At 37.5% G+C, this 23,771-nt stretch overlaps 3 protein-coding genes across 4 annotated transcripts; 2 read left to right on the top strand and 1 right to left on the bottom strand.

Moving 5' to 3' along the window:
- Positions 1-851: 851 nt before the first annotated feature.
- On the top strand, positions 852-2,337 carry LOC123202303 (nudix hydrolase 15, mitochondrial-like). Of its 2 annotated transcripts, none has more exons than XM_044618163.1 (4): positions 852-1,225; positions 1,306-1,448; positions 1,522-1,670; positions 1,899-2,221. In XM_044618163.1, exons 1-4 carry the CDS (start codon positions 913-915, stop codon positions 2,005-2,007), a joined length of 714 nt encoding a protein of 237 aa, XP_044474098.1. In that variant the 5' UTR covers positions 852-912; the 3' UTR covers positions 2,008-2,221. The 2 variants fall into 2 exon arrangements, with proteins under 2 accessions (XP_044474098.1, XP_044474097.1); XM_044618162.1 differs by having other exon boundaries at positions 857-1,225; positions 1,522-1,641; positions 1,899-2,337.
- A 458-nt stretch (positions 2,338-2,795) lies between these two features.
- Positions 2,796-6,718, top strand: LOC123201320 (ammonium transporter 2-like). The gene is made up of 4 exons (XM_044616772.1): positions 2,796-3,628; positions 3,708-3,993; positions 4,074-4,177; positions 6,154-6,718. Exons 1-4 carry the CDS (start codon positions 2,987-2,989, stop codon positions 6,589-6,591), a joined length of 1,470 nt encoding a protein of 489 aa, XP_044472707.1. The 5' UTR covers positions 2,796-2,986; the 3' UTR covers positions 6,592-6,718.
- A 10,238-nt stretch (positions 6,719-16,956) lies between these two features.
- LOC123201792 (BAG family molecular chaperone regulator 4) lies at positions 16,957-22,727 on the bottom strand. Its single transcript, XM_044617348.1, has 4 exons — positions 22,415-22,727; positions 21,925-22,184; positions 21,633-21,779; positions 16,957-17,359 (listed from the first exon to the last, which is right to left on the bottom strand). Exons 1-4 carry the CDS (start codon positions 22,611-22,613, stop codon positions 17,162-17,164), a joined length of 804 nt encoding a protein of 267 aa, XP_044473283.1. The 5' UTR covers positions 22,614-22,727; the 3' UTR covers positions 16,957-17,161.
- Positions 22,728-23,771: the final 1,044 nt, after the last annotated feature.

The raw sequence follows: 23,771 nt of genomic DNA on the forward strand, positions 1-23,771 counted from the left end.
AATTGAATCTGCATAATTCCCGGTCAGTTCTCTTCTAATGAATATGGTTCTTCTGACTCCGCAATTATTGTTAAATTTTGCACATGGCTTCACTGTCTCAGTCTATTATGGAAACCAGAGTTTATCAATTAAGAGGGTATTTGAGAAAGTAAAATATGCGAGTGAATGCTATTAGGTAGTGAAAACTCCTTTTTAGCATAAGAATATTACATGTATATATATTTTATATATAATTTAAATATAAAAATAATATATTATTATATGATTATATGTTCTTTTATCTATAATTTAATATTATTTAATTATATTATAACAAATCATCCGTATGTTTAAATTATATATAAAAAACTAATGTTAAATCAACTCGTAACTCGAGAAAGTTTCAGATAGAATACAATCTATTTTGAAAGCCACAAATAAAAAATTAATGGTTCAAATGACCTCTACCGTCTATCTAATATTAAATAACAATTTTTTAGTATCTTTTAATCAAATCACAATCTTAATAATTATAATAAAAATAAATTATTTTCTTGCTAAATTAGGGTCACAGCGGCACCTATCAAGCTACGTACTTCTGTATTTTACAAAAACAATTATGTATATGATCTTAACGTCTACTAGTAGTACAAATTCCTAATAATCGTTCTAGCGTTTTAATACAACTTTCGGTATTTCCAATTGAGCCACATTAAAAAAACGACTCTTTATTCTTTTTTATTTGTCTTTTCATAGTCTTACACTTGATTCTACAACGGTTCAGATGTTAATTGGAAATGTCATTTTTAATTGCAAATACGTCGACAGAATCAGTACATATTCTCTAGATGTGATTCCTTTTTTGTATATATATATATATATATATAAAATAAGATAGCTTGTGTTGTGCCATGAACAAGCATAAATACTAAGATGGGATGCATTAAAGGGGAGAATTGTGGAAGCCAGACACTCCAAAAACTTGCAGAGCAGCTTTATAATTTCAAACCCCCAAGTGTACATGTCAATGCCAATGAAGAAGAGGCAGAGAGCAAGTACGGTGACATTAGTAATGGCTCAAATTTTGGAAACATGGATTCTTTGTTAGTGCCAAATGAGCATTGCTGTAGCTGTGTAAATTGGAAGGACAAGAGAGCAGCTGTGTTGATTTGCCTCTTCGAAGGCCAGGAAGGGGAGCTGCGAGTTATTCTGACAAAGAGATCTATGAAATTGTCTTCTTATCCAGGTAATGTCCAGTTATTGCTTTTAATGTTTCTGTCAAAAAAAAAAAAAACGGAGGCTGAGGCACCATTTCTTTTGGGGCAGGAGACGTAGCATTGCCAGGAGGAAAAATGGAAGATGGAGATCAAGATGATTCCGCAACCGCACTAAGAGAAGCCATGGAAGAGATTGGATTAGATTCGGAATTGGTTAAAATTGTTGCCAATTTAGAGGCTTTTGATTCCCTGGTACTTTTTTTTTTCCAATTTTGTTTACTTTTTCGGTGTCCAAAATCTGAATTTATAAACGCAACTGATGCAGAACGAGCTTAAGGTTGTCCCTGTGATAGGTCTAATATCCAGGATAGAAGATTTCAATCCTGTTCTCAATTCCCATGAAGTTGACGCCATTTTTGACGCTCCACTGGAAATGTTTCTCAAGGTTATTTTATTTATTTTTCACTCTATTGGGTAATTAATTATTCTCCTTATCTTTTGAATCAAAGACTAAAATGAATTGTAACATCATGACATCTTAGTTTAATACCCAGTTACAAATTAGGAATTTACAAACTGCTTGACCAATCTTTTGCTATCATCTCCAAATGATGCATATCCAATATATTTTGAGTGTTTTATGGATGCGAGTTTAACCTAAGGGAATCACAAAAACTGATAGTTGATTATTAATTTTTCCAGGCAGAAAATCATAGAATTGAAGAGAGGGAATGGATTGGTTGGAAATATATTCTCCATTGTTTTGATTTCGAGTCTAAACAAGGGATTGCTTTTCACATATGTGGCTTGACTGCAAGCATTCTGATTAGAGCAGCCTCTGTTATCTACCAAAAGCCTCCGGATTTCAAGTATGAACATCTTCTTGACTTTCAAGAGTTGCAAAGAGCCTTGAATAGCCTGGCTTAATCACTTGATTGTATTATATTCAGCGGTGTAATTACAATGTAATATCTATAGGTCAAAAGTTTGGCTGCATTAGTTAAAACGGCAATTTAATTTCTCAAGAAATCCGTGGCTCTTTTTGTAACACTCTGACCAATGGGTCTGAGTTTGTGGGATGGTCATAGCATTTTTCCTGAGTTTGGAGAAATTATTATCTATTTCAACACATATTTTATTACGATTTTATTTTTTAAATTTATTTGCCAGATATACTCAATATCTTTGATTTGCCTCAAAACGAGTACTAATAGAAATGAGTTTTGTGTGGGATGTTGTACTTTTCCTCTATTAATTAGTTTCTTAGAAACTTCTTTGATCCTTGACTTGGGACAACTTTGACAATTTTGATGCAGCCCGGAAATACATTGGTTAATTCTAGAACAAGGCGCAATTTGATGATGATCAATCGAACTAACGCTTGAGATTGCATCATATTTCTGCTTGAAAAAATGTAAAACTTTTTTCCACAACAAAATATCATACCAGAGACTGACCCAGCAGAGCAAATTCCTTACGCTTTCCAGATGGAAAATTGTCCAAAGCTGGCAGGCCATGAAGAAGTCCAAATACAAATGGCACTAGTCACTTTGTACTTGACTGTCCTCGTGATAATATAATTATGTGAAAAGGCCGCTTCATAATCCTTTGATTTTCACACGTCCTTTCCAAAATAATTTTCTAAATTAGCAGCTGATCAGACAAATAAGGTCAGTAATTGCTTTCTCACCTTTTCCTACACGCCAATCCACCAAACCAATATATATTAAAGTTTCCACAAACACAACTCTTTACAAAGATATTGGCTCAATAACTTAGAAGGTTGACCAATGGCTAGCTTTCAAATACCAGAAGCTTATCAAGGGAAACTCCCGGCGGTTCCTGACTGGCTTAACAAAGGTGACAATGCATGGCAACTTACAGCAGCCACTCTCGTGGGCATCCAAAGCATGCCTGGTCTTGTTATCCTCTACGCCAGCATCGTCAAAAAGAAGTGGGCTGTGAATTCTGCCTTTATGGCCCTCTATGCCTTTGCGGCCGTTCTCATTTGCTGGGTTCTTGTAGGCTACCGCATGGCTTTTGGTGATCAACTACTCCCTTTCTGGGGCAAGGGTGGTCCAGCTCTCGGCCAGAAGTACTTGCTTCACCAAGCCAGAGTCCCCGAAAGCTCCCATATTTATCGGGGCCAAACTGAGGTGACTCAGCCTTTCTATCCCATGGCATCACTTGTGTATTTCCAATTCACTTTTGCCGCTATCACCCTTATTTTGTTAGCTGGGTCGGTTCTTGGGCGTATGAATATCAAGGCCTGGATGGCTTTTGTGCCTCTATGGCTTATCTTCTCCTACACCGTCGGTGCTTTTAGTCTTTGGGGTGGTGGCTTTCTCTACCACTGGGGTGTAATAGATTACTCTGGTGGTTATGTCATTCACCTCTCCTCAGGAATTGCTGGTTTAACAGCGGCCTATTGGGTGAGTAAAATGAAAAAGAAATCAAATTAAATTTTCCAAAATTTTGTTTGTTAAACTTGTGTTGTCATGTATGAAACAGGTAGGGCCTAGACTAAAGAGTGACAGGGAGAGGTTTCCTCCGAATAATGTTCTACTGATGCTTGCGGGTGCGGGGCTGCTATGGATGGGGTGGTCAGGTTTCAATGGTGGGGCTCCATATGCCGCCAACATTGACTCTTCAATAGCTGTACTCAATACAAACGTATGCGCAGCCACCAGCCTCCTTGTGTGGACAACTCTCGACGTTGTTTACTTTGGGAAGCCTTCAGTGATCGGAGCCGTTCAGGGCATGATGACTGGACTCGTCTGCATCACTCCAGGAGCAGGTATATACTCTGAACATAAAAAGATGAAATTTTCTTCTATAAAATTTTATCATTTGTATGAATTAATTGTGTTGGAATAGGGTTGGTGCAATCGTGGGCCGCTATTGTGATGGGGATATTATCAGGAAGCATTCCGTGGGTGTCCATGATGATCCTTCACAAGACGTCTAGTCTTCTACAGAAGGTAAAAACACGCCATTCATTTGATAATTCATAAAGGCTTGACTAATTGTAAGTTAGGCGGCTCCTTTCATACCCACTTCCAATCACACAAATGGAAAGAAGATTTTTGGCAAATCAAATGGTTTAATAATGAGCACGTTTGCCACAATTTGTGCCAAAATTTTCCACTTACACACAAGGCCAAAAGACCTATTCCCACTCAAGGTTAGGTGTAATTCCAAACTTATACCTTCAAACTTTCAAAAATTTAAATTTCTACTCATGAGCAAAATTCTGTTAAAAATTTCAATAAAAATTAAGGATAAAATCATAATTTAACAAAAGAATTTAATAAATTAAAGTTTTATTATATTTCATCAGTTTGGCAACTAACAATTCCTCCCCCCCCCCCCCCCCCCTCACCCAAACTTAAATTTTAAAAAGTGATAATCTCTCTCTAAGGTTTTAAAACCATTATAGAGATGATGAGCCTTTTCTTCACCTCTTCAGTAAGGTCTCTTCATCATTCAGCCTGGAAACTCATCATCTAGATGATGAAGACAACTCCGAGATCTCTTTGTCTTTGACTCTAAGATCTGTTTGACTCCAAGATCTTATCTTCAACTTTGATATCGTTGTCCAGACGATTCATCTAGAACTTGACATCGTTCAAATGATTCGTTGAATTCAGATGAATCCAATTTGGATAATGAGTTTCCAAGCCAAACGACAAAGGGATCTTGTCAAAGAGGTGAAGAGACAGCTCCGACCCATGGTGAACGCAACTAGAGATGGTGAACTTTACTTCACCATCTCCGGTAATGGTTTCAAAACCCTATGAGAGAAATTGTCACTTTTTAAACTTTGAAGGGGAGGGGGAGGAGAGGAATTGTTAGTTTTCAAACTAAGAGAGAAGAAATGTGATAAAATTTTAATTTTTTAATTTTTTTTGTTAAATGATAGTTTTGCCCTTAATTGTAATTGAAAATCTTAACAGAATTTTGTTAATGAGAGTTTGAGTTTTTGAAAATCAAAAAGTATGAGTTTGAAATTACATCTAACATTAGGTGGGAACAAGTCTTTCGACCTACAAACAATTGGGCCATGCCCATATCTGACAACAAATCAATCATTCATTTATCACATGTTGGGTTACCATTGTATCAATAATTGATCAAACAAACCAAAAAAGCGAGGATTTCTGGATGAAAATTTTACCAAAATTGAAGATAGAATCTTATGGATTTGTACTGCTCAGATGGATTTTTAAAATGGAATAACTGAGTAATCAGGGATAAGATTTTTACCAAAGTTGGACTTGGAATTATATAGATCAATAGTGTCTGGGTGAATTTTGGATAAAATTGTTCTTAAACATTAGGCTTTGATACCTATTCATTAGACTAATAGAAGTGCTATTGAACCTCTCTCACATTGTAAATAAGTTTCTTCACACTTATATATCTACCCACAAGATTAAAGACGATTAGATAGTATTACTTGGGATTTTTTATTGAACAAGTACGTGCACCTGTTTAAATAATGACATTTCATTTTACACCACACACTTCCCCCTTCTTGAATATTGATTGATACTTAATAAGTATACTTGTTAGTCGCATTTTCTCACTAAGTCTACAACAAATCATTCCAGTCCACATATTTTATTTACTTTACCAGACTAAACTATCAAGAGGAAAAAGTTTTAATTGTTGTATTTGCTTAAATATATTCATAAAGGTCTATATTGTGGGGGTGTCTCTTTAGAAATCCACTTTTCGAATCATACTTTTTGAACTCAAGTAACTCTGTATAAAATCCGAATTAAAAAGGATTAGAGAATGGCATTTGGGATTTTGTTTATTGATCAGGTAAGAGCACTTGATTGAAAGTAAGAAGAAATCGACAGAAATGTCCAAGTTTTACAACATAGTAAGGTTGTTGGCACTTCACCTCCATAATTCGAACTTGAGGCGGTGAAATCTTTTCCTTTTTCAGGTGGACGATACTCTAGGTGTGTTTCATACACACGCGGTGGCTGGACTTTTGGGTGGGCTTTTAACGGGCCTATTGGCGGAGCCAGATCTCTGCAGGCTAATTCTACCAGAACCCACAAGAGGTGCATTTTACGGAGGAAGTGGCGGGGTGCAACTACTGAAGCAAATGGCTGCCGCGGTTTTTGTCATAGCTTGGAATTTAGTTTCAACCACCATCATTCTTCTAGCTATAAGGGTGTTCATGCCGTTGAGAATGCCAGAGGATCAGCTTGCGATCGGAGACGATGCCGTTCATGGAGAAGAAGCATATGCTCTATGGGGAGATGGAGAAAGATATGATCCAAAAAAGCATGGCTTGACTTCTTCTTCATCATATGCAGAAGACATAGCACCGTCACCCTATATTAATGGTGCAAGAGGAGTCACTATTAATTTGTAAGTGGATATGGATTAATGTGACGTTAAATATAAACTTTTGCTACTGTAAATACTATTTTGCGGTTGTTATAATGGATGTGTCTTTCGAAAATTAAATGCGAAAAGCATAATAACATGTATATTTATTAGCTGTGGGCCAGAGTGGAGATGACTTTGGGTCAAATTATAGGCCAAATAACTATGTTCCACCTAAAGTATCTTCTGATCTCAATTTTTGTCTTTTTAACTTCAAAAATCTCATTTATCTATCTATGAGCAATTAAAGTTAACAAAACTTAAATCCTTAAAATTTTATTTCATTCCCTCCCCCCCCCCCCCCCCACACCCTAAAAACTAACAATTTCTCTCATAAACTAAATTTTAAAAAGTGACATTTCCCTCCATAAGGTTTAGTTTTCAAACTTCAATGTCATCTTCGATGACATCTCCCTTCTTTTTCTCCGACGGTCGCTCTCTCACCATCTCTCCCTCCAGCCGACAATCTTAAACCCAACAAGAGACGATGTTTCATTGAGAAAGATGAAACATTATCTTCCTGACAAAGATGAATAGTTTTGTCTTCCCAATAAAATTGGGAGTTCTTTTCAACATCAATCGATGTCATTTAAACCTTTAAAACTAAAAAAGCTTGACCATTGGAGGGAGAGGAGGCCGGGAGATATTCGTTGCCAATAATGACATCGGATTTTACTTCGAAGATCTGGAAATTAAACCCTAGGAAGAAAATGTCATTTTTTAAAACTTAGGTTAAGAGAAAACTTCTAGTTTTTAAGATTTATGAGGGAAAAAAGAGATTAAATTTAAGTTCATTTTTAATATTACAGATAAAATGACGATTTTATCTTTAAAATTGTTGATTTTAATCATTCATGGGTAGGTGATTAAAATTTTCAAACATAAGACGTAAAAACTTGAGAAAACAAGATATTTTGGGTGAGAATAAATCCTTTGGCCTCAAATTATAAGGTTGAAACTTAGACAAAATATGCCTTGCTATGACCTCTCACTGTTCTCTCACCAAAACTTGGGGGAGAAACTAATGAAATTTGCATTAAGAGATTTTTAATATGATTTAGCCTATGAATTAAAAATATACATTTACAGTTATATTATTGACTCTTTTGAAAATATTGATAGAATTATAATGAAAATGCTAAATGCTATAGGCACTTGTTTGATCCCTTAGGCAATTGTACAATGTATTGGGAGATGTTAGGTTACATACATAATATGGATATATACATGTAATATCACGACTATTGATGAATATCATTATTAAATGAACTTGCACTATTACATTTTAATTTAGTTTTAATTGAGATTACTAAAATCATGAAAAAATTGTTATTTAATAATATAGATTACGAAAATTGGGGTAACATCCAACTTTTGTTCCCCCTTAAGCTTTTGGATGGGAATGCTTCTTGCAAACACCTTTAATCTTGAATCATCCCGCAAGCTAACATTGAATCTATTTGCTAATTGAATAGCTTATAACTAACTGACGAGTGTTTTAAGTGTCGAATCCGTGAACTTAATCAAGGAGTTTTGATTACATATCATGACCCATAATCAATATTTACCGACATTGCGTGAATACAAATTATTCACGTTCGTAACCATTCTTTAAGGCAAGTCCAAGAATATACTTCGAAAAATGATTTATGCTTCTGAAAGGAAACTTCATAAGCAAACTTTTGATGCGCTCGAAATATACCAATGATGTTATCATGTAATTGAATGCTATTTTATCATTAATTTAAAATCATTCAATTACATAATAATATATCATTTGTATACCTAAATTATATATCAAAAATGCATACACATAATTTTATTATTAACAAAATGTTTATTTCATCATAATCAAAATTGAGAATGCAATTTATCACTCGAATTCTCATTAAAATTTTAAATTTAATATTTTATTATAAAAAAAAAAACCTACCTCTCAAAGTGCATAGATTCTTAGAGATGTACAATGAATACCTACTACGAATACTCAGTTTCTAAAATTGAGCAGCCCACACATCCTGGAGATCAAGATTCTGCTACTAATGGCCTCAAATGCACCAAAACAATATGGAATCTAGAAGCTTGCAAGACGAGTCACATAAACACTATCAAGTCAAAAAACAAACAATCAATATTAAGATTAAAGTATCACTTTCATTTCCAGCTGGGAGGGAAATTTCAAGCGAAGTCTGTGTTACAAGCCTAAATGCAAGGTATGTAACTTATATTCCACATCAGAAAATTTAGACTTCTAGTATAGCGTTTAATATAACTTTGAGCTCTCAAAGTTATAATTTGATATTAGAATTACCATCATGCAAAGTTATATCCAAAAGTATGAGTTTTTGGTGTGAATATTATAGTCACCATCATGCAATGTTACTAGCTTTTGGGGGATGGTTTTCTCATGGTTTATATAACTAGTTTTCCACAGTCACAGCCAAGCATCATTAATGAGCGTCTAGTTTTCTTTCCCTGATTTGAGATTTGGACATTCGACAGGAATCTCCCCAAGTTGGTAAAACTACATTCAGTATAACAACAAGCTACCTCATTGACCGTAAAAAGATACTGTGACAACCTAGACTTAAAGTATAGTAATCATACTAAGTGTGCTTGTGCTAACTGGTATACATTAGATTCCCTTTAGGAATCTCGTACCAGGCATTTGAAGTTTTGGACACTGTAAAATAAGTTTATTGCATCTCACATGTAGACAGTTTGGAGCAAGAAGCCAAGCCTTAAAACCAATAATGGCAGTGGCTTCAGTTGCTCGGGTTGCATACCAGCAGGGCACCACTGCAGCCTTACCTGATTGGCTAAACAAAGGTGATAATGAATGGCATATGGTATCTGCGGCTCTGGTTGGCATGCAAGAAATGTCTGGGCTAGTTATACTTTATGCAAGTCTTATCAAGAAGAAATAGGTTTTCAACTCAGCCAATATGGCCCTTTATATCCTTGCTGCTGTTATGCCCTGCTGGCTCTGCACTTACAAGATGTCAATTGGTCATCAACTTCTGCCATTCTGGGGCAAAGTTGGCCTTGTCACTCCCCAGGACTTCCTGATCCCACAGGCTTTCCTCCCTGAAACAAAATACAAAACAAAATGCCATGGTCTTCTTGCAGTATGCCTGTGTAGCAGTAATTGTGGTGCTCCTTGCTGGTCTGCTCTTTGTCGGAAGAGCATAAATGTGAATGGATCACTTTCTCTTTGTTAGAACTCACATTTACATCTCCCGCAGGAAAAAAGGAAGCAAAAAAGAGAAGAACCTTGGCTCTTGGAAAAAGGACCAGGAAACGATTGCTGCAGTACAAGACCAAGAAACCACTACTATAGTACAAAAGCAATCATAGAAAAAAATAAGTGACGGTTGGGAAAAAGTTTAAAAGAAGGGGAGGCGCTTAAGAGGAGAGAGGGATGCAACATTTAGGGAAAAGTGGGGAGAGAGAAGTCTCTTGGAAGTGGGGCTTATGCAGTGGGGAACTCAACTGAGTTTTTGTGTATTATTTTGTGAAGCTAACTTATCACTGTAATTGCAACTTCTGATTAGCTATTATATGCACAATTGATTTTGGGAAATATTCATTGTATTGAAGAATTAACTTTTGTAATCTTACAATCAATATTCAATACAATTTATATTTTCTTCAGCTGCTATAATATTGTTTACATTCCTTTTGTAATCTACTGCATGAGTATTCTTGTTGTGTGTTGTGGAAGTTCTGCTGGAAGCAATGGAGGGTGCAGAAGGGATGTCCAGGACAGGCTCTATAATTAGCTGAAGTCTGCTGGAGACGGAGGGGAGAACAGAAGAGCTGCCCAAAAACGGTTCTGCAATCTGCATTTGGCCCAGGTATCCATCACTTGGTACCAAAGCATGACAAGAATGGAATCTAGAGTGGAAGAGGTAGAAGTGGAACTATCGTCTGTAAAGGAACGAATAGGGATATTGGGTTCTCAGGTTGGGGAAGTGAATCAGAGGATGGAGAGTTTGGAAGCAAGTGTCGAGACTATAAAGAGTTACCTAAGAGACCTTCGGGACTCCACGATGGGAATAGAAGCAGGAGATAGGGGAAAGACCCCCGTAGGGCAGGAGCCCTCACCCTCATATTCACTGCTTGAAAGGGACGCTACAGTCCCATGAACTGGAAGGAGCGAGGGGGGTGACGCCGAAGAAGGAGCCACGTTCGACTAAAGGAAGGAAGAAGAGCCGTTGGCAGGAAACCGAAGGGATATACTGTTCCGACGGTTGGACCTCCCAGTGTTCGAGGGAGAGGATGCTATCAATTGGATCTTCAAGGCGGAGAGATATTTTGATGTCAACCACCTAACAGAGAGAGAGAAGCTGGTAGCCGTCGGAGTATGCATGAAAGGAGAGGCTTTGGGTTGGTTTAAATGGAGGGTGAAAAGGCGAGCGTTTTTCAGGTGGCAAGAGTTTTGGAGTGAGATATTGAGGCGTTTTCCGATTGATCAGGATTGAACGCCTTATGAGGAGTTGTTGTCGCTCCGTCAGACAGAAACCGTACGTGAATTTCGGAAACGGTTTGAGCTTCTGTTGGCGGCGGTGGAAGGCGTGATGGAGGAGACCCTAATAACACTCTTCATGAACGGATTGGCTGATGATATTCGAACGGAGGTGAAGATGTTTGCGCCGAAAAATTTGGAAGTGGTGATGGAGCGAGCGAAGTAGGTGGAAGACAAGAACTGGATTATAGATGTCAAGCTGGGGCTCCGACCCGAAACCCGTCCAACTCGCCCAAACCCGAAAGCCCATTCGTCCAGCCCAAAATTTTCTTTTTATCCCAGCTTCAGCCCAAACACACCAGCCCACTCCCATAACCCAGCCATTAACCCCAAATTTCAGCCAGCCCAATCAACGCTCCGACCCAGTAGCTTCACCCAACCCATAATCAATTCAAATCCGACCCGTCACCCACAAAACTCTTCAGCCCAGTCGACCATGCCCTGACATTCTCCTTCAACGCACCAAATGGAACAACGCTCCAATAAGGGAGCGACCAACTCAGTCGCTTCAACCAGCCACCCACCGTGAGAAAGAACCTACCGGCGTCTGTCCGACGAGGAATTCCGAGCCAAGATGGAGAAGGGAATTTGCTTCCGCTATGACGACAGATACTATCCGGGGCACAAATGCAAAAATAGACAGTTTAGGGTGATGATTGCATCAGAAGACGAGGGTGAGGACAGCGGCGAAGTCGTCGGAGAGGAGGAAGTGTTAGCGGCAGAGAAGGAGATGGAGCTGTCCCTCAATTCAAGCTCAATGGAAGGCATTAGTAGACCGAAAACCATGAAATTCAAGGGAAAAATTAAAGATAGGGTTGTGGTAATTCTATTGGATAGTGGGGTTACCCATAGTTTCATTTCTAGAAAAGTCGTTGAAGAATTGAACCTACCGATTTCGACTGCCAAATTTGCTGTGACGTTGGGAGATGAGAGGAAAGTTAAAGGAGCAGGGAAGTGCCAGCAGGTGGAATTGTGGTTTCAAAGGGTGTCCGTGACTCAAGACCTCTTCTTTTTTGATTTGGGCAGTGTTGATGTCATTCTAGGGGTGGATTGGCTCTACAAATTAGGGGATATCAAAATAAATTGGAAGAGGCAGACTATGAGATTTAATTGGGGAGGTTGTCGCATGGAGCTGAAGGGTGATTTGTCTCTGAATAGGGTCGAATCCACTTTCAAGGCTTTGATGAACTCTCTAATTGATGGAGGGGAAGGGTATTTAGTGGAGTTAGGCAGAAAGTTGTGCACTGAGGAATGAGAAGAACCCATAATGGAACCGAGGCTGGATGAATTATTGCAAGAGTTTGAGTGCCTTTTCAGAGAGCCGAAAGGATTGCCACCTCAGAGGGGCCAAGAGCATGCTATTAGGCTTGTCCCTAACGCACAACCCCCGAATATACGGCCATATCGGTATTCTCATTTTTCGAAGAATGAAATAGAAAAGATAGTGAAGGAAATGTTGGCAGCTGGGGTTATCCGGCCAAGTGTGAGTCCATTTTCCAGCCCGGTGCTTTTGGTGAAAAAGAAAGATGGAGGGTGGCGATTTTACGTAGACTATCGTGTTCTAAACAAAATCACTATTCCAGATAAATTTCCTATACCCGCCATCGACGAACTACTCAATGAACTAGCCGGTGCCACTGTATTCAGCAAATTGGATCTGAAATCAGGTTACCACCAAATCCGAGTGCGGGAAGAGGATGTAGAAAAGACTACTTTCAGGACCCACGAAGGGCATTACGAATTCTTGGTGATGCCTTTCGGGCTTTCGAATACGCCGATAACATTTCAAGGGGTGATGAACCAACTGTTTCGGCCTTATTTGCGACGCTTCGTTTTGGTTTTTTTTGACGATATTTTGGTATACAACAAGCAGCTTGAGGATCACGGGATGCAGCTAAGGCTGGTGCTTGGGCTGTTGAGGGACCACCAGTTCGTAGTAAACAGGGGAAAGTGCGCGTTTGGCCAGCGAAAAATAAACTATTTGGGCCACATAGTTTCAGCCGCGGGAGTGCAAGCAGACCCACGCAAGGTGCAAGCTATGAAAGAGTGGTCGATACCCAGGGATTTACGCGATTTGAGAGGATTCTTAGGACTCACAGGGTATTACCGGAGGTTCGTCCAGGGGTACGGAAAAATTGTTGAACCCCTCATGAGGCTTCTAAAAAAGGACTCCTTCAATTGGACATCAGAATCCACGGAAGCCTTTCAGAAATTAAAGGAAGCTATGGTGACAGTTCCAATCTTGGCTTTACCCGACTTCACCAGAGAATTTATTGTTGAGACCGATGCATCGAGGTTGGGATTGGGGGCAATCTTGATGCAAGAGGGCAGACCTATAGCCTTCATCAGTAAAGCGTTGTCAATTCAGAATCGAAGCAGATCGGTGTACGAACGGGAGCTAATCATAATGGCCTTCCAGAAATGGCGGTATTATTTGCTCGGACGCCATTTTAAGGTTAGAATGGATCAACGCAGCTTGAAATTCCTCACCGACCAACGTGTTCTAGGAAATGATCAGTAGAAATGGGTGATGAAGATGCTGGGATTTGATTTTGAAATTCAGTATAAACCCGGCTGTGAAAATAAAGCTGCTAATGCATTATCAAGGAATCCAAGTTTCGAAAGCATGCTACAGGCTGTGACAGTGTCTCAAATTGAGGGTCTGGAAGGAGTTGAACAAGAGGTGGCCAAAAATGAGAAACTCCAGAGCATAATCCATGACTTATTGAACAATTCGGAGGCACCTGATGGCTACCACCTGAGGAACGGCAGACTCCTTTACCACGACAGGTTAGTATTGCCAAAAACTCTTCCTTCATCCTTAAATTTCTCCAGGAATTCCACTCATCACCTTATGAGGGGCACTCGAGATTCTTTCGAACGTACAAGAGAACAACCGCTGTATTATTCTGGGAAGGAATGAAGGCAGACATAAGGAGGTATGTGGCAGAATGCGATACGTGCCAACGAACCAAATACGAATCGATTTCACCAGCCGGTCTACTTCAGCCGCTGCTAGTGCCAACGAAAGTATGGGAGGATCTTTCGATGGATTTTATTGAAGGGCTTCCGAAGGCAGCCAATGTTGACGCAATTTTAGTGGTGGTGGATCGGCTAACTAAATACAGTCACTTTCTTATGCTGAAACACCCTTTCACAGCCGTGGAGGTAGCACAAAAATTTATTCGGGAGGTTGTTAAGCTACACGGATTTCCCCGCTCCATAGTTTCCGACATAGATCGTTTGTTCATGAGCCAATTCTGGACTGAAATGTTCAAGGCAGCGGGTATAACTCTCAAATTTAGTTCTTCGTATCACCCGCAAACGGACGGTCAAACAGAGGTAGTAAACCGGAGTTTGGAAAATTATTTGAGGTGCTTCTGTTTCAGACAGCCTCGACAGTGGCCAAAATGGATTACCTGGGCGGAATATTGGTTCAATACGACTTATAACTGTTCGACAGGAATGACGCCTTTCAAGGTGGTTTACGGACGTGACCCACCTGTGTTACTGCGATGGGTGGAGGAGCCATCAAAAGTAGAGGAGGTTAATAGAATGATCAGTGAGCGGAATGCGATTTTGGATGAATTAAAAGAGAACTTAACCAAGGCTCAAGAGAGAATGAAGAAATATGTAGATAAAAAAAGAAGGGAGCTACAGTTCAAGGTTGGGGATCAGGTGTTTCTGAAAATGCAGCCGTACAAATTTCGTTCCTTAGCTTCGAGACCCAATCAAAAACTTAGCGCCCGCTATTACGGCCCTTACGAAATATTAGAAAAAATTGGTACGGTTGCCTATCACATATCACTGCCTCCAACAGCAAAAATCCACTCGGTCTTTCATGTATCGCAGCTCAAAAGGCATGTAGGTTCAGCCACCAACATACAACAACTCCCTAATTGCATGACAGATGATGGTGAACTAGAGCTACAGCCCCTGGAAATCCTCCAGCATAGATACTCAGACAGAGGTGATTTGGAGATCTTGGTCAGGTGGAAAAATCTCCCTGATTGTGAAGATTCGTGGGAGTCGTTTGGCTCTTTTCGTCGCTCATTTCCTCAGTTCCACCTTGAGGACAAGGTACCTCTCGATGGGAGGGGAAATGTTAGAACTCACATTTACATCTCCCGCAGGAAAAAAAGAAGCAAAAAAGAGAAGAACCTTGGCTCTTGGAAAAAGGACCAGGAAACGACTGCTGCAGTACAAGACCAAGAAACCACTGCTATAGTACAAAAGCAATCATAGAAAAAAATAAGTGACGGTTGGGAAAAAGTTTAAAAGAAGGGGAGGCGCTTGAGAGGAGAGAGGGATGCAACATTTAGGGAAAAGTGGGGAGAGAGAAGTCTCTTGGAAGTGGGGCTTATGCAGTGGGGAACTCAACTGAGTTTTTGTGTATTATTTTGTGAAGCTAACTTATCACTGTAATTGCAACTTCTGATTAGTTATTATATGCACAATTGATTTTGGGAAATATTCATTGTATTGAAGAATTAACTTTTGTAATCTTACAATCAATATTCAATACAATTTATATTTTCTTCAGCTGCTATAATATTGTTTACATTCCTTTTGTAATCTACTGCATGAGTATTCTTGTTGTGTGTTGTGGAAGTTCTACTGGAAGCTGTGGAGGGTGCAGAAGGGATGTCCAGGACAGGCTCCATAATTAGCTGAAGTCTACTGGAGACGGAGGGGAGAACAGAGGAGTTGCCCAGAAACGGTTCTGCAATCTGCATTTGGCCCAGGTATCCATCACTCTTACAGTGTTGTGGCATTTAGAAATGGGGCGGAGGCTTGCTCATCTATTCAGGTGGTTATGTTGTCCACTTAGCATCTGGAGCAGTAGGATTTCCAGCAGTTTATTGGGTTAGGCCTCTTTTCTAAGCAAGTCGATGCATTATACATGGCAAACTGTGATATCAATATAATCTGACCTACTCTGTTTCTCCTGTAGGACGGACCAAGATTAAAGGAATACCCGGAAGAATTTCAACCAAACAATTTCCCACTGGCTTTGGTTACTTGGAGCTGGTATTCTTAGGCTGGGCTAGACTGGTTTCAGTGGGGAAGGTCCTTTTGCTGCCAACATAGATTCTTCACTTGCAGTTCTGAACACTGACATCTGTGCTGCCACCAGTCTCCTTGCATGGATTTGCTGGGATGTGATCTTCATGAAAGCCTCAGTTTTTGGAGCTTCAGTGAATGATAACTGGGTTGGTTTGCAACTCGCCTGCTGCAGGTGAGATTACTATTATTGAACAACTAAACCTCCAAATCATTGAGATAATAATCATCATCTTCCTTAATTCCCAACCATATATCCTCTACAGGCCTTTTTCAGGGATAGGCTGCACTGTGATTGCCTCAGGAAGCATTCCCTGATACAACATGATGTGTTAGAGCAACAAGCTGCTAGTGCTGCAAAAGGTCAATGACACACTGGGTGTATTACATACATACCCATGCTGTCGCTGGAACCTTGGGTGAAGCTCTTACAGCCCATCCAACTCTCAGCAGCATGTTCCTGGCAGTGCCCAACTCAAAAGGTGCCTTCCATGGAAGTGGCTTTGGAATGCAATTTCTGAAGCGGTTGCTGGAAGCTTGTTTTGATTTGGGAGCTCAAGATAGCAGATGCTGCAGTCCATGGAAAAGAAGCCTGTCCTACAGCTGGACAAGAACAAAGGGGAAGATATACATATATTAATGGGAGCAAGAGGCTGTCAAGATGTCTGGTCCCTGGTTTGACCTTAATGAGAAGAAACATACAAGTAATTCTCAACAATCTAGTGAGATAGTAGCACATTTGAGAGTTGAAGACGACAATGGAATATTAGATCATGTAATATTATATAAATTCAAATCACAGTACACAGATTCTCACTGTCTTTAATTCTCTTCACAGTTTCTCTAATTCAAACAGAAAATTAACATAAAAGGGGGCATAGAAATCATTACTAAAGGTACTTTGCAAGCTATATATAATATATCCTGCCAAGTTCCAGACTAAAACAACAAAGCAGATACTAAATTAATCAAACTGTTCCCAGTCCTGATTTATGGTAGTTGAGGATGACATCGGGGGAGGAGGATTCAAGCTTCCCATTCCAGAGTCAAAGGTCTCCCATTGGGTTGTCACCTTGACAGCATTGCTACTGTCGTTAAATGGGTTGGAATTTTTTGCCTTAAGATTGTCCAGTGTATTATGGAATTTCTGAACACGACGCACCTGTTCAGAGGAGCTATAAGTTGATGCAACACAATTCAAGGAAATTTAAGATAACTCGGAAAGTTTATACATAAATTTATAAAGCTTAACCCTTGGTGCACATGTTAATTATGACAGAGTTACATACACAGTTTACTAGTTGCAGAAGACCCTAACTCTCTAGCATAATGTATGAAATGATACTAAATAATACAAGTTATATTTCATGAAGGGGAAGACAGATGTTACACAACTATTCAGGTAATGTCAAAATACTCATTCAAACACGGAACAGGAAATTCGTCCATCCAGATTAATAACTCTACATCACAATTTAGGCCATACAGGGGACAGCATCTTGTAGAAGCTAAATCACATCACTTCATACATCAAAGAATATTTAAGTCTGAAAGCATGGTGAAATCTTATCTTAAGTAAAACATAGTGATAATTTTGCATCTGTGCTCATCCAGGTTTATGTTGATCCACAAAAGGTGAAAAGTGGAATCACAAAATTGACAATGCTCTTCTTTTTTTTTTTTAAAGTTTACCTTGCATGTGCAACTTTGTGTACACACTAATGCATCTACTGCTATGCCACAACAATGAAATTGAAATTTTCCATTCTTTCAACATTCACTTTTCAGCTTACCAAAGGATAAGACCATAACCCGAACTCCAGCAGGCTACAGCAATATCGCAATGAAACTAAAGGATCCAACACTAGATAACAACTTAACTTGCAACCATAAATTCCAAAAGCATCACATAGGCAAATGCCATTATGTGTGTCCTAACAAGCTTATCATGAAGAGAATGAAGAGAAGACCATTGGACTAAGTTGTGCAACTTTTCATTAACCAATACACTAAATTATGTGTTAGGAACATAGCTCAAATTTTCTTAATATTGAAACAAAATAATATTGGCAACAAAAGATTCCAACTCCTCCGTAGGACCGTAATCTCCCAAAAAGCCAAAGGTCATAGCCTCCCAATCAACCAAAGGATGTCCAAACTATCCAAATAACAATATTCTCTTTTCTCATTTTTCCATCCAACCCCTCATTTATAATAACCTAATCTTATCCCAAACCTTATCATTCAAATCTCAAATATTATCATATCCAATATTATTTAAATCAGTCAGATATCACCTCAATCATATATTATCTTCTTAATTAAAATCTAATATTATCTTCCTAATTTATATATAATATTATATCAATTAGTATTAATTTAACAATTAATATTATTTTCCTCATTAATATTATGCTAATGTTCCAATCCTAATCCTAGTAAAACATTTCATCCTAATTATTAATATTATCTAATCCTAACATTTTTCATCCCTTTGAAAAACACCTTGTCCTCAAGGTGAGAAAATTAGATTTTTTTTTTTTTAACACACCCATGCCCATTTTGATGACTTTATTTTTGTCTTTACATTTCTTCCTGCCTAATTTGGAAAACCTCCTCTCATTTAATCATTATTCCAATTGCCATAAGTCAACCCCTAGTGTGTCTACAACAATGTCTCATTTTCTTCTTCTTTTTGTTTCACGTTCTCTTCTTTATTTATTACCCGTTTTGTCTCCATTACTAACTGAATCAAATCACTAAGTGAATAAAAGGATTCTAACTGTTGGAATTCATCAGAATCTATCGATTGAACCCTCAAATTTGTCAATTCTCCCTCTTAGTTGCTATGTTCAACTTCAACCAACTCAACCCCACATTCCATCAATTCCCATTCGTGGTTCATTGTCAACTTACTAACTTCGTCAGAACTTGCAGATTTTTGGTTGGAATCTATCATCTCAATCGTATCAATTTCTTTCTTCTCTTGTTGCTCATCATACATGATCAAAATAACGTCGTCATTTGATCCGTCCTTATCCACCAACAACATATCTCATGATTTATGTTTACTGTCATTATTTGGTTCTTCTTTGCTTTCATAACATAGACAGATTTTGTTCTCCATCATTACTTGAGCTTCTAGTTCCATTAGTAGTTAGACCTTCCTCCATCTTCCACTCTCATCTTGTGTGATGTCTAATCTTCACATCAGAATCGTAATGCTTTGAGAGCAATTATTATGGACTTAATGTGAATTCTATTAAAATTAAAATAAAATAGTGTTGGCAACAAGAAGTGCCAACTCTTTACAAGGCAAATAAAGGTGTCTTTCCTCTCAAATCAGCCAAAGACTATCCAAAATACCAAATGACAATCCCAATCCTTATCATTCAAATACCAAATATTATCACATCCAATAATATTCAAATTAATAAAATATTACCTGAATCAAATATTTTCTTATTAATTAAGATCTAATATAAGCTTCCTAGTTTATATATAAAATAATATTATTTAGTAAGTTAAAAATGATATTAATTAATAATAACTTACTAATTAATATTATTTTCCTAATTAATATCATCTTAACGTTCAAATTCAAATCCTAATCCTAATTTTAATCAAATATTTTATCTTAATAATCATTATTATCCAATCCTAACATTACCAACGCCTTTGAAAACCACCTGGTCCTCAAGGTGGAAAATTGAATTTCTTTTTTATTTCTTTTTGTTTTGTTTTGTTTTTTGTTTTTCTGAATTTTGTTTTACACACTTGTACACATTTTGATAACTTTTTTTTTCATTTTTACATTTCTTCCTACCCAATTTGAAAAAACCCTTCCCATTTTACCATTAATCCAGTTGTCACCATTAATCGGAAAAGTCTTCACCATTGCTAAAAACACCACTCTAGCATCCTTCGTCCTAAGCACCATCACATATGTCTCAAATCTCATACTTGCAACCCTTTTCTTGCCAACTTCAACATCATCCACCATCGAGAATGCACCAAAAACTCAAAATCCAACCTCGATCTCGTCTTTTTCTTCTTCAATCGCTACTTTTTTTACGACTTCCTCCTCAAACAATAGTAATGGTAGTTGAGCATCAATCTTGTTGTCTTCCTCCTCAATCACCTTCCTTTTCACAATCTCCTTTCATTCCTTCAAACACTCTTTCATTGTCTTAATTCCATTGGTCATATTATCCAAACCAGATTCAATGGCTTCCAACTTTTCCTTCACTGACTCCAAAATCTTTTTCTTTTCTTTTGGTAAGTACCATGGCTTCCAAAATCTTTTTCACATCAACTTTATTCTCCATCTTTTCCACCTTTTATTATTATTGTCTAGATCTCACAACTTTGATACCAATTTGATAGGGATTTAACTCAAATATTATTAATATTGAAAGAAAAAAAAAGTGGCAACAAGAGCTGCCAACCCCTCCCAAAGGTCGTAGCCTCTCAATCAGCCCAAGGCTGCCCAAACTATCCAAATAACAATATTCTTCTCTCTCCTTTTTCCATCCAACCCGTCATTTATAATAACCTAATCTTATCCCAATCCTTATCATTCGAATACCAAATATTATCACATCCAATATTATTGAAATCAATCAAATATCACCTAAATCAAATACTATCTTCTTAATTAAAATCTAATTTTATCTTCCTCATTTATATATAATGCTATATTAATTAATATTAATTTGTCAATTAACATTATCCTGATGTTCCAATCCTAATCCTAATAAAATATTTTATCCTAATAATTATTATCTAATCCTAACACAATGTTTTGCCGCAACCAATGAACCCTCTAATGCATTCAGTGCTCTTGATAGTTATTAGCTAGATCAGTTAGACAACGAAATCCCCAATGCTCTTTCTATACATATAGCATCCTTGAATTATCAAAGGCTTTGGGCAGAGCTATTAACTACCATGTATAGCATGTCAACTATCACAATGCTCCCAACCTCTAACTGCTGCATTGTAAAAATCCTTATATGTGAAAAATTAAACACTAACATCTGTATTGCCAGATTAATCGACAACAGTACTATGTGATTCCTATGCTAATCACATCCTAAACGTCAATCTCAAGCTTTAATAGTATCATATTTAATCCTTCTAAATTTATTCTGGATTTTTTTTTGGGGGGGGGTGGGGACGGGGGACTATTCATCAGTTTGAATTGCATTTAATACCAAATATGCAAAATCAAACTAATAAATGCATTCTGGGAAGACAATGATATTTCAATAAATCAATAGGTAATAGTCATTGGCATTGATAGCCAACAACAGAGATATGACCAAACCTATATATAGAATAGAACAACATACAGTCACATACCAAACAATCCTTTAATTCTCTCTAATGGTGGTGTCATATAATACATAAAATGGATGCCATAAAATACTGACCTCAGCCTTCCGCTGCATTCTTGCTTCACCTTCAGCCTCAATAGAATCCAATTTCAGCAACTCCTTCATGAGTAACTCCGCAGACATATCAAATTCCTCTACAGCCACCTTGGTCCCACTATTCACAACCACTTCCAATGCAGTTACCTACAATAACAAAATAATCCAAGTTAAGAATGACTGAACTTAACTTTCTTAGATGACCTCTCCAAGGAACACAGCTCAACTCATGCATACTAGGGTTAACAATTGTCTATAAGAATTGAAAGAAATTTCATATAAACACATATACCCTTTCTGATAGCTTATCAATCTCGGCCCTGACTCCAGCAACAGATTGGAGAGCCTTTCTCATCTCTTCACTGTCCTCCATATCTTCAGGCTTCTTCTCTTCTTCGTTTGTCAATTCCTCCAAAAGCAAAACCTTTGACTTATCTTTCAAACCAGAAGCGTGCAAATGCTCACTGTCTTCTCTTTCTTTTCCCCTAAACAAAAGCTTTTGCTGTTGAGGTCCCAATTTTGTTTTCTCCTCAATAGCTCTCTTCAGCTCCCCTGTCATTGATATAAAAATTATAATTATTATCAGCAAATTATCAATCGATTTAACGTAGGAAAATTTTAAAAAATAAAATTTACTCGCTTATTATTTGTTCTCTCGATTTAAAAACTGAAAATACGAATGCTACAAAATAAGATCCTTAATAAACTAAATTGCCTAGTTTAATTTCTAACATTAATTAATTAGGGATTCGATTAGACGCAAAATAGTTTGAAAATATTACCAAAAGTGGATTGAGCCGGAACAGGAACATTGTATTGAGCTTGACCATGAGCGACATTGATCTCGATCATGTGGCCACGTGAAGCAGTAGCAACGTCTTGATGATGATGATCAGATTCATCGTCTCTTCTTTGGAGGAGCATGCCACCAGGCCTCATCTCCCATTCCAGTTGTTCGTTCTGGAAGTTTGCATTCCGCATCGTCGAAAACACAAGATAAAACGCAGTCGTTTCAATTTCAGTCAGATCCTGAAATAATTTTTAGAATTAGAGAGGAGCGGAGAGTTGACTGGTCATATTTATTGATTGAAGAGAGGAGGGTTTTTAGAGTGCTTTTAACGGCCAGGTGACTTATTTTTCACCCAAGATTTAAAGAAAGGCCAAACGACGTAGCTCCACCCGCAGATTGCAACTTCTCATCCTCTGATTTGGAAAAACATTTTTACTCACTTATACGCTATTAAAATTAACAAAATTTATTAGTTTAAAATTTTTTTTTCTCTTAAACCATAAAAAGTAAAAATTTTTCCTTTAGTTCAAGTTTTTAAAAACAACATTTTTCCCTTAAAGTTTACTCATTAATTTACAATGTCATTATTGATGGTCTCTCTCCTGATACTTTCTCTTTTCCTAGCAATCTTTCTCCTCTCATCTATCTCTCTAGCCAACATTGATCCAAGCTGAGAAGACAAAAATCTTGTTTTCATCTGGAAAGATGAGATCTTTGTCTTCTAAACGAAACTTTTCATCTTCTTAACTTGGATCAACGCTAGTCGGAGAGAGAGATGAGGGGAGAGAAACCATTGGAGGGAGAGGTCGTTGACGATGACATCAAAGATTGAAGAGTAAACCCTATGGAAAAAAATGTTATTTTTTTAAAACTTGAGTCAGAGAAAAAATTATTACTTTTTAGTAAAAAAAGATAAAATATTAATTTTTTTTTAATATTATAAGTAAAATAATGATTTTGCTTCTAAAACTAACAAACTTAACGCACCAAGGGTGAGTAAAAAGGTTTTTCAAAATTAAAAAATAAAAACTTGAAAAAACAACAATTTTTAGATGGGAATAAGTTCTTTGGCCTTTGAAGAAATGGTAATCCTGTAAATCTCTACTTATCAATTAAATTTGTTTAAAACTCTATTAAGTTTTTAATGAAAATATTGAAGGTACAAGAAAACTCTTAAGCTAAATAGCATTTTGCATTTAAAATTTTATAAAATGAATTTTGTACCCTTAATTTATATAAATTTTAATAAAAAAATCAAAATTATTAATACAAATACAGATAAAAATGTCAACAACATATATTGTATATTTAAGATAATTATACTTTAAAAAAAAAAATTAAGGGTGAGA

Source organism: Mangifera indica, chromosome 18, assembly GCF_011075055.1.
Source record: "Mangifera indica cultivar Alphonso chromosome 18, CATAS_Mindica_2.1, whole genome shotgun sequence".
Classification (NCBI taxonomy): domain Eukaryota; kingdom Viridiplantae; phylum Streptophyta; class Magnoliopsida; order Sapindales; family Anacardiaceae; genus Mangifera; species Mangifera indica.

Bases quoted from the DNA above. Each gene is read 5' to 3' on its own strand.
- LOC123201320 (XM_044616772.1), top strand. From the start codon at position 2,987: ATGGCTAGCTTTCAAATACCAGAAGCTTATCAAGGGAAACTCCCGGCG. The intron at 3,994-4,073 runs GTATATACTCTG...GTGTTGGAATAG, and splicing joins CTGCATCACTCCAGGAGCAG to GGTTGGTGCAATCGTGGGCC. The intron at 4,178-6,153 runs GTAAAAACACGC...TTCCTTTTTCAG, and splicing joins CGTCTAGTCTTCTACAGAAG to GTGGACGATACTCTAGGTGT.
- LOC123201792 (XM_044617348.1), bottom strand. From the start codon at position 22,613: ATGCGGAATGCAAACTTCCAGAACGAACAACTGGAATGGGAGATGAGG. The intron at 22,185-22,414 runs GTAATATTTTCA...TATCAATGACAG, and splicing joins TCCGGCTCAATCCACTTTTG to GGGAGCTGAAGAGAGCTATT. The intron at 21,780-21,924 runs GTATATGTGTTT...TTGTTATTGTAG, and splicing joins TTGATAAGCTATCAGAAAGG to GTAACTGCATTGGAAGTGGT.
- LOC123202303 (XM_044618162.1), top strand. From the start codon at position 913: ATGGGATGCATTAAAGGGGAGAATTGTGGAAGCCAGACACTCCAAAAA. The intron at 1,449-1,521 runs GTACTTTTTTTT...CAACTGATGCAG, and splicing joins TAGAGGCTTTTGATTCCCTG to AACGAGCTTAAGGTTGTCCC. The intron at 1,642-1,898 runs GTTATTTTATTT...TAATTTTTCCAG, and splicing joins CACTGGAAATGTTTCTCAAG to GCAGAAAATCATAGAATTGA.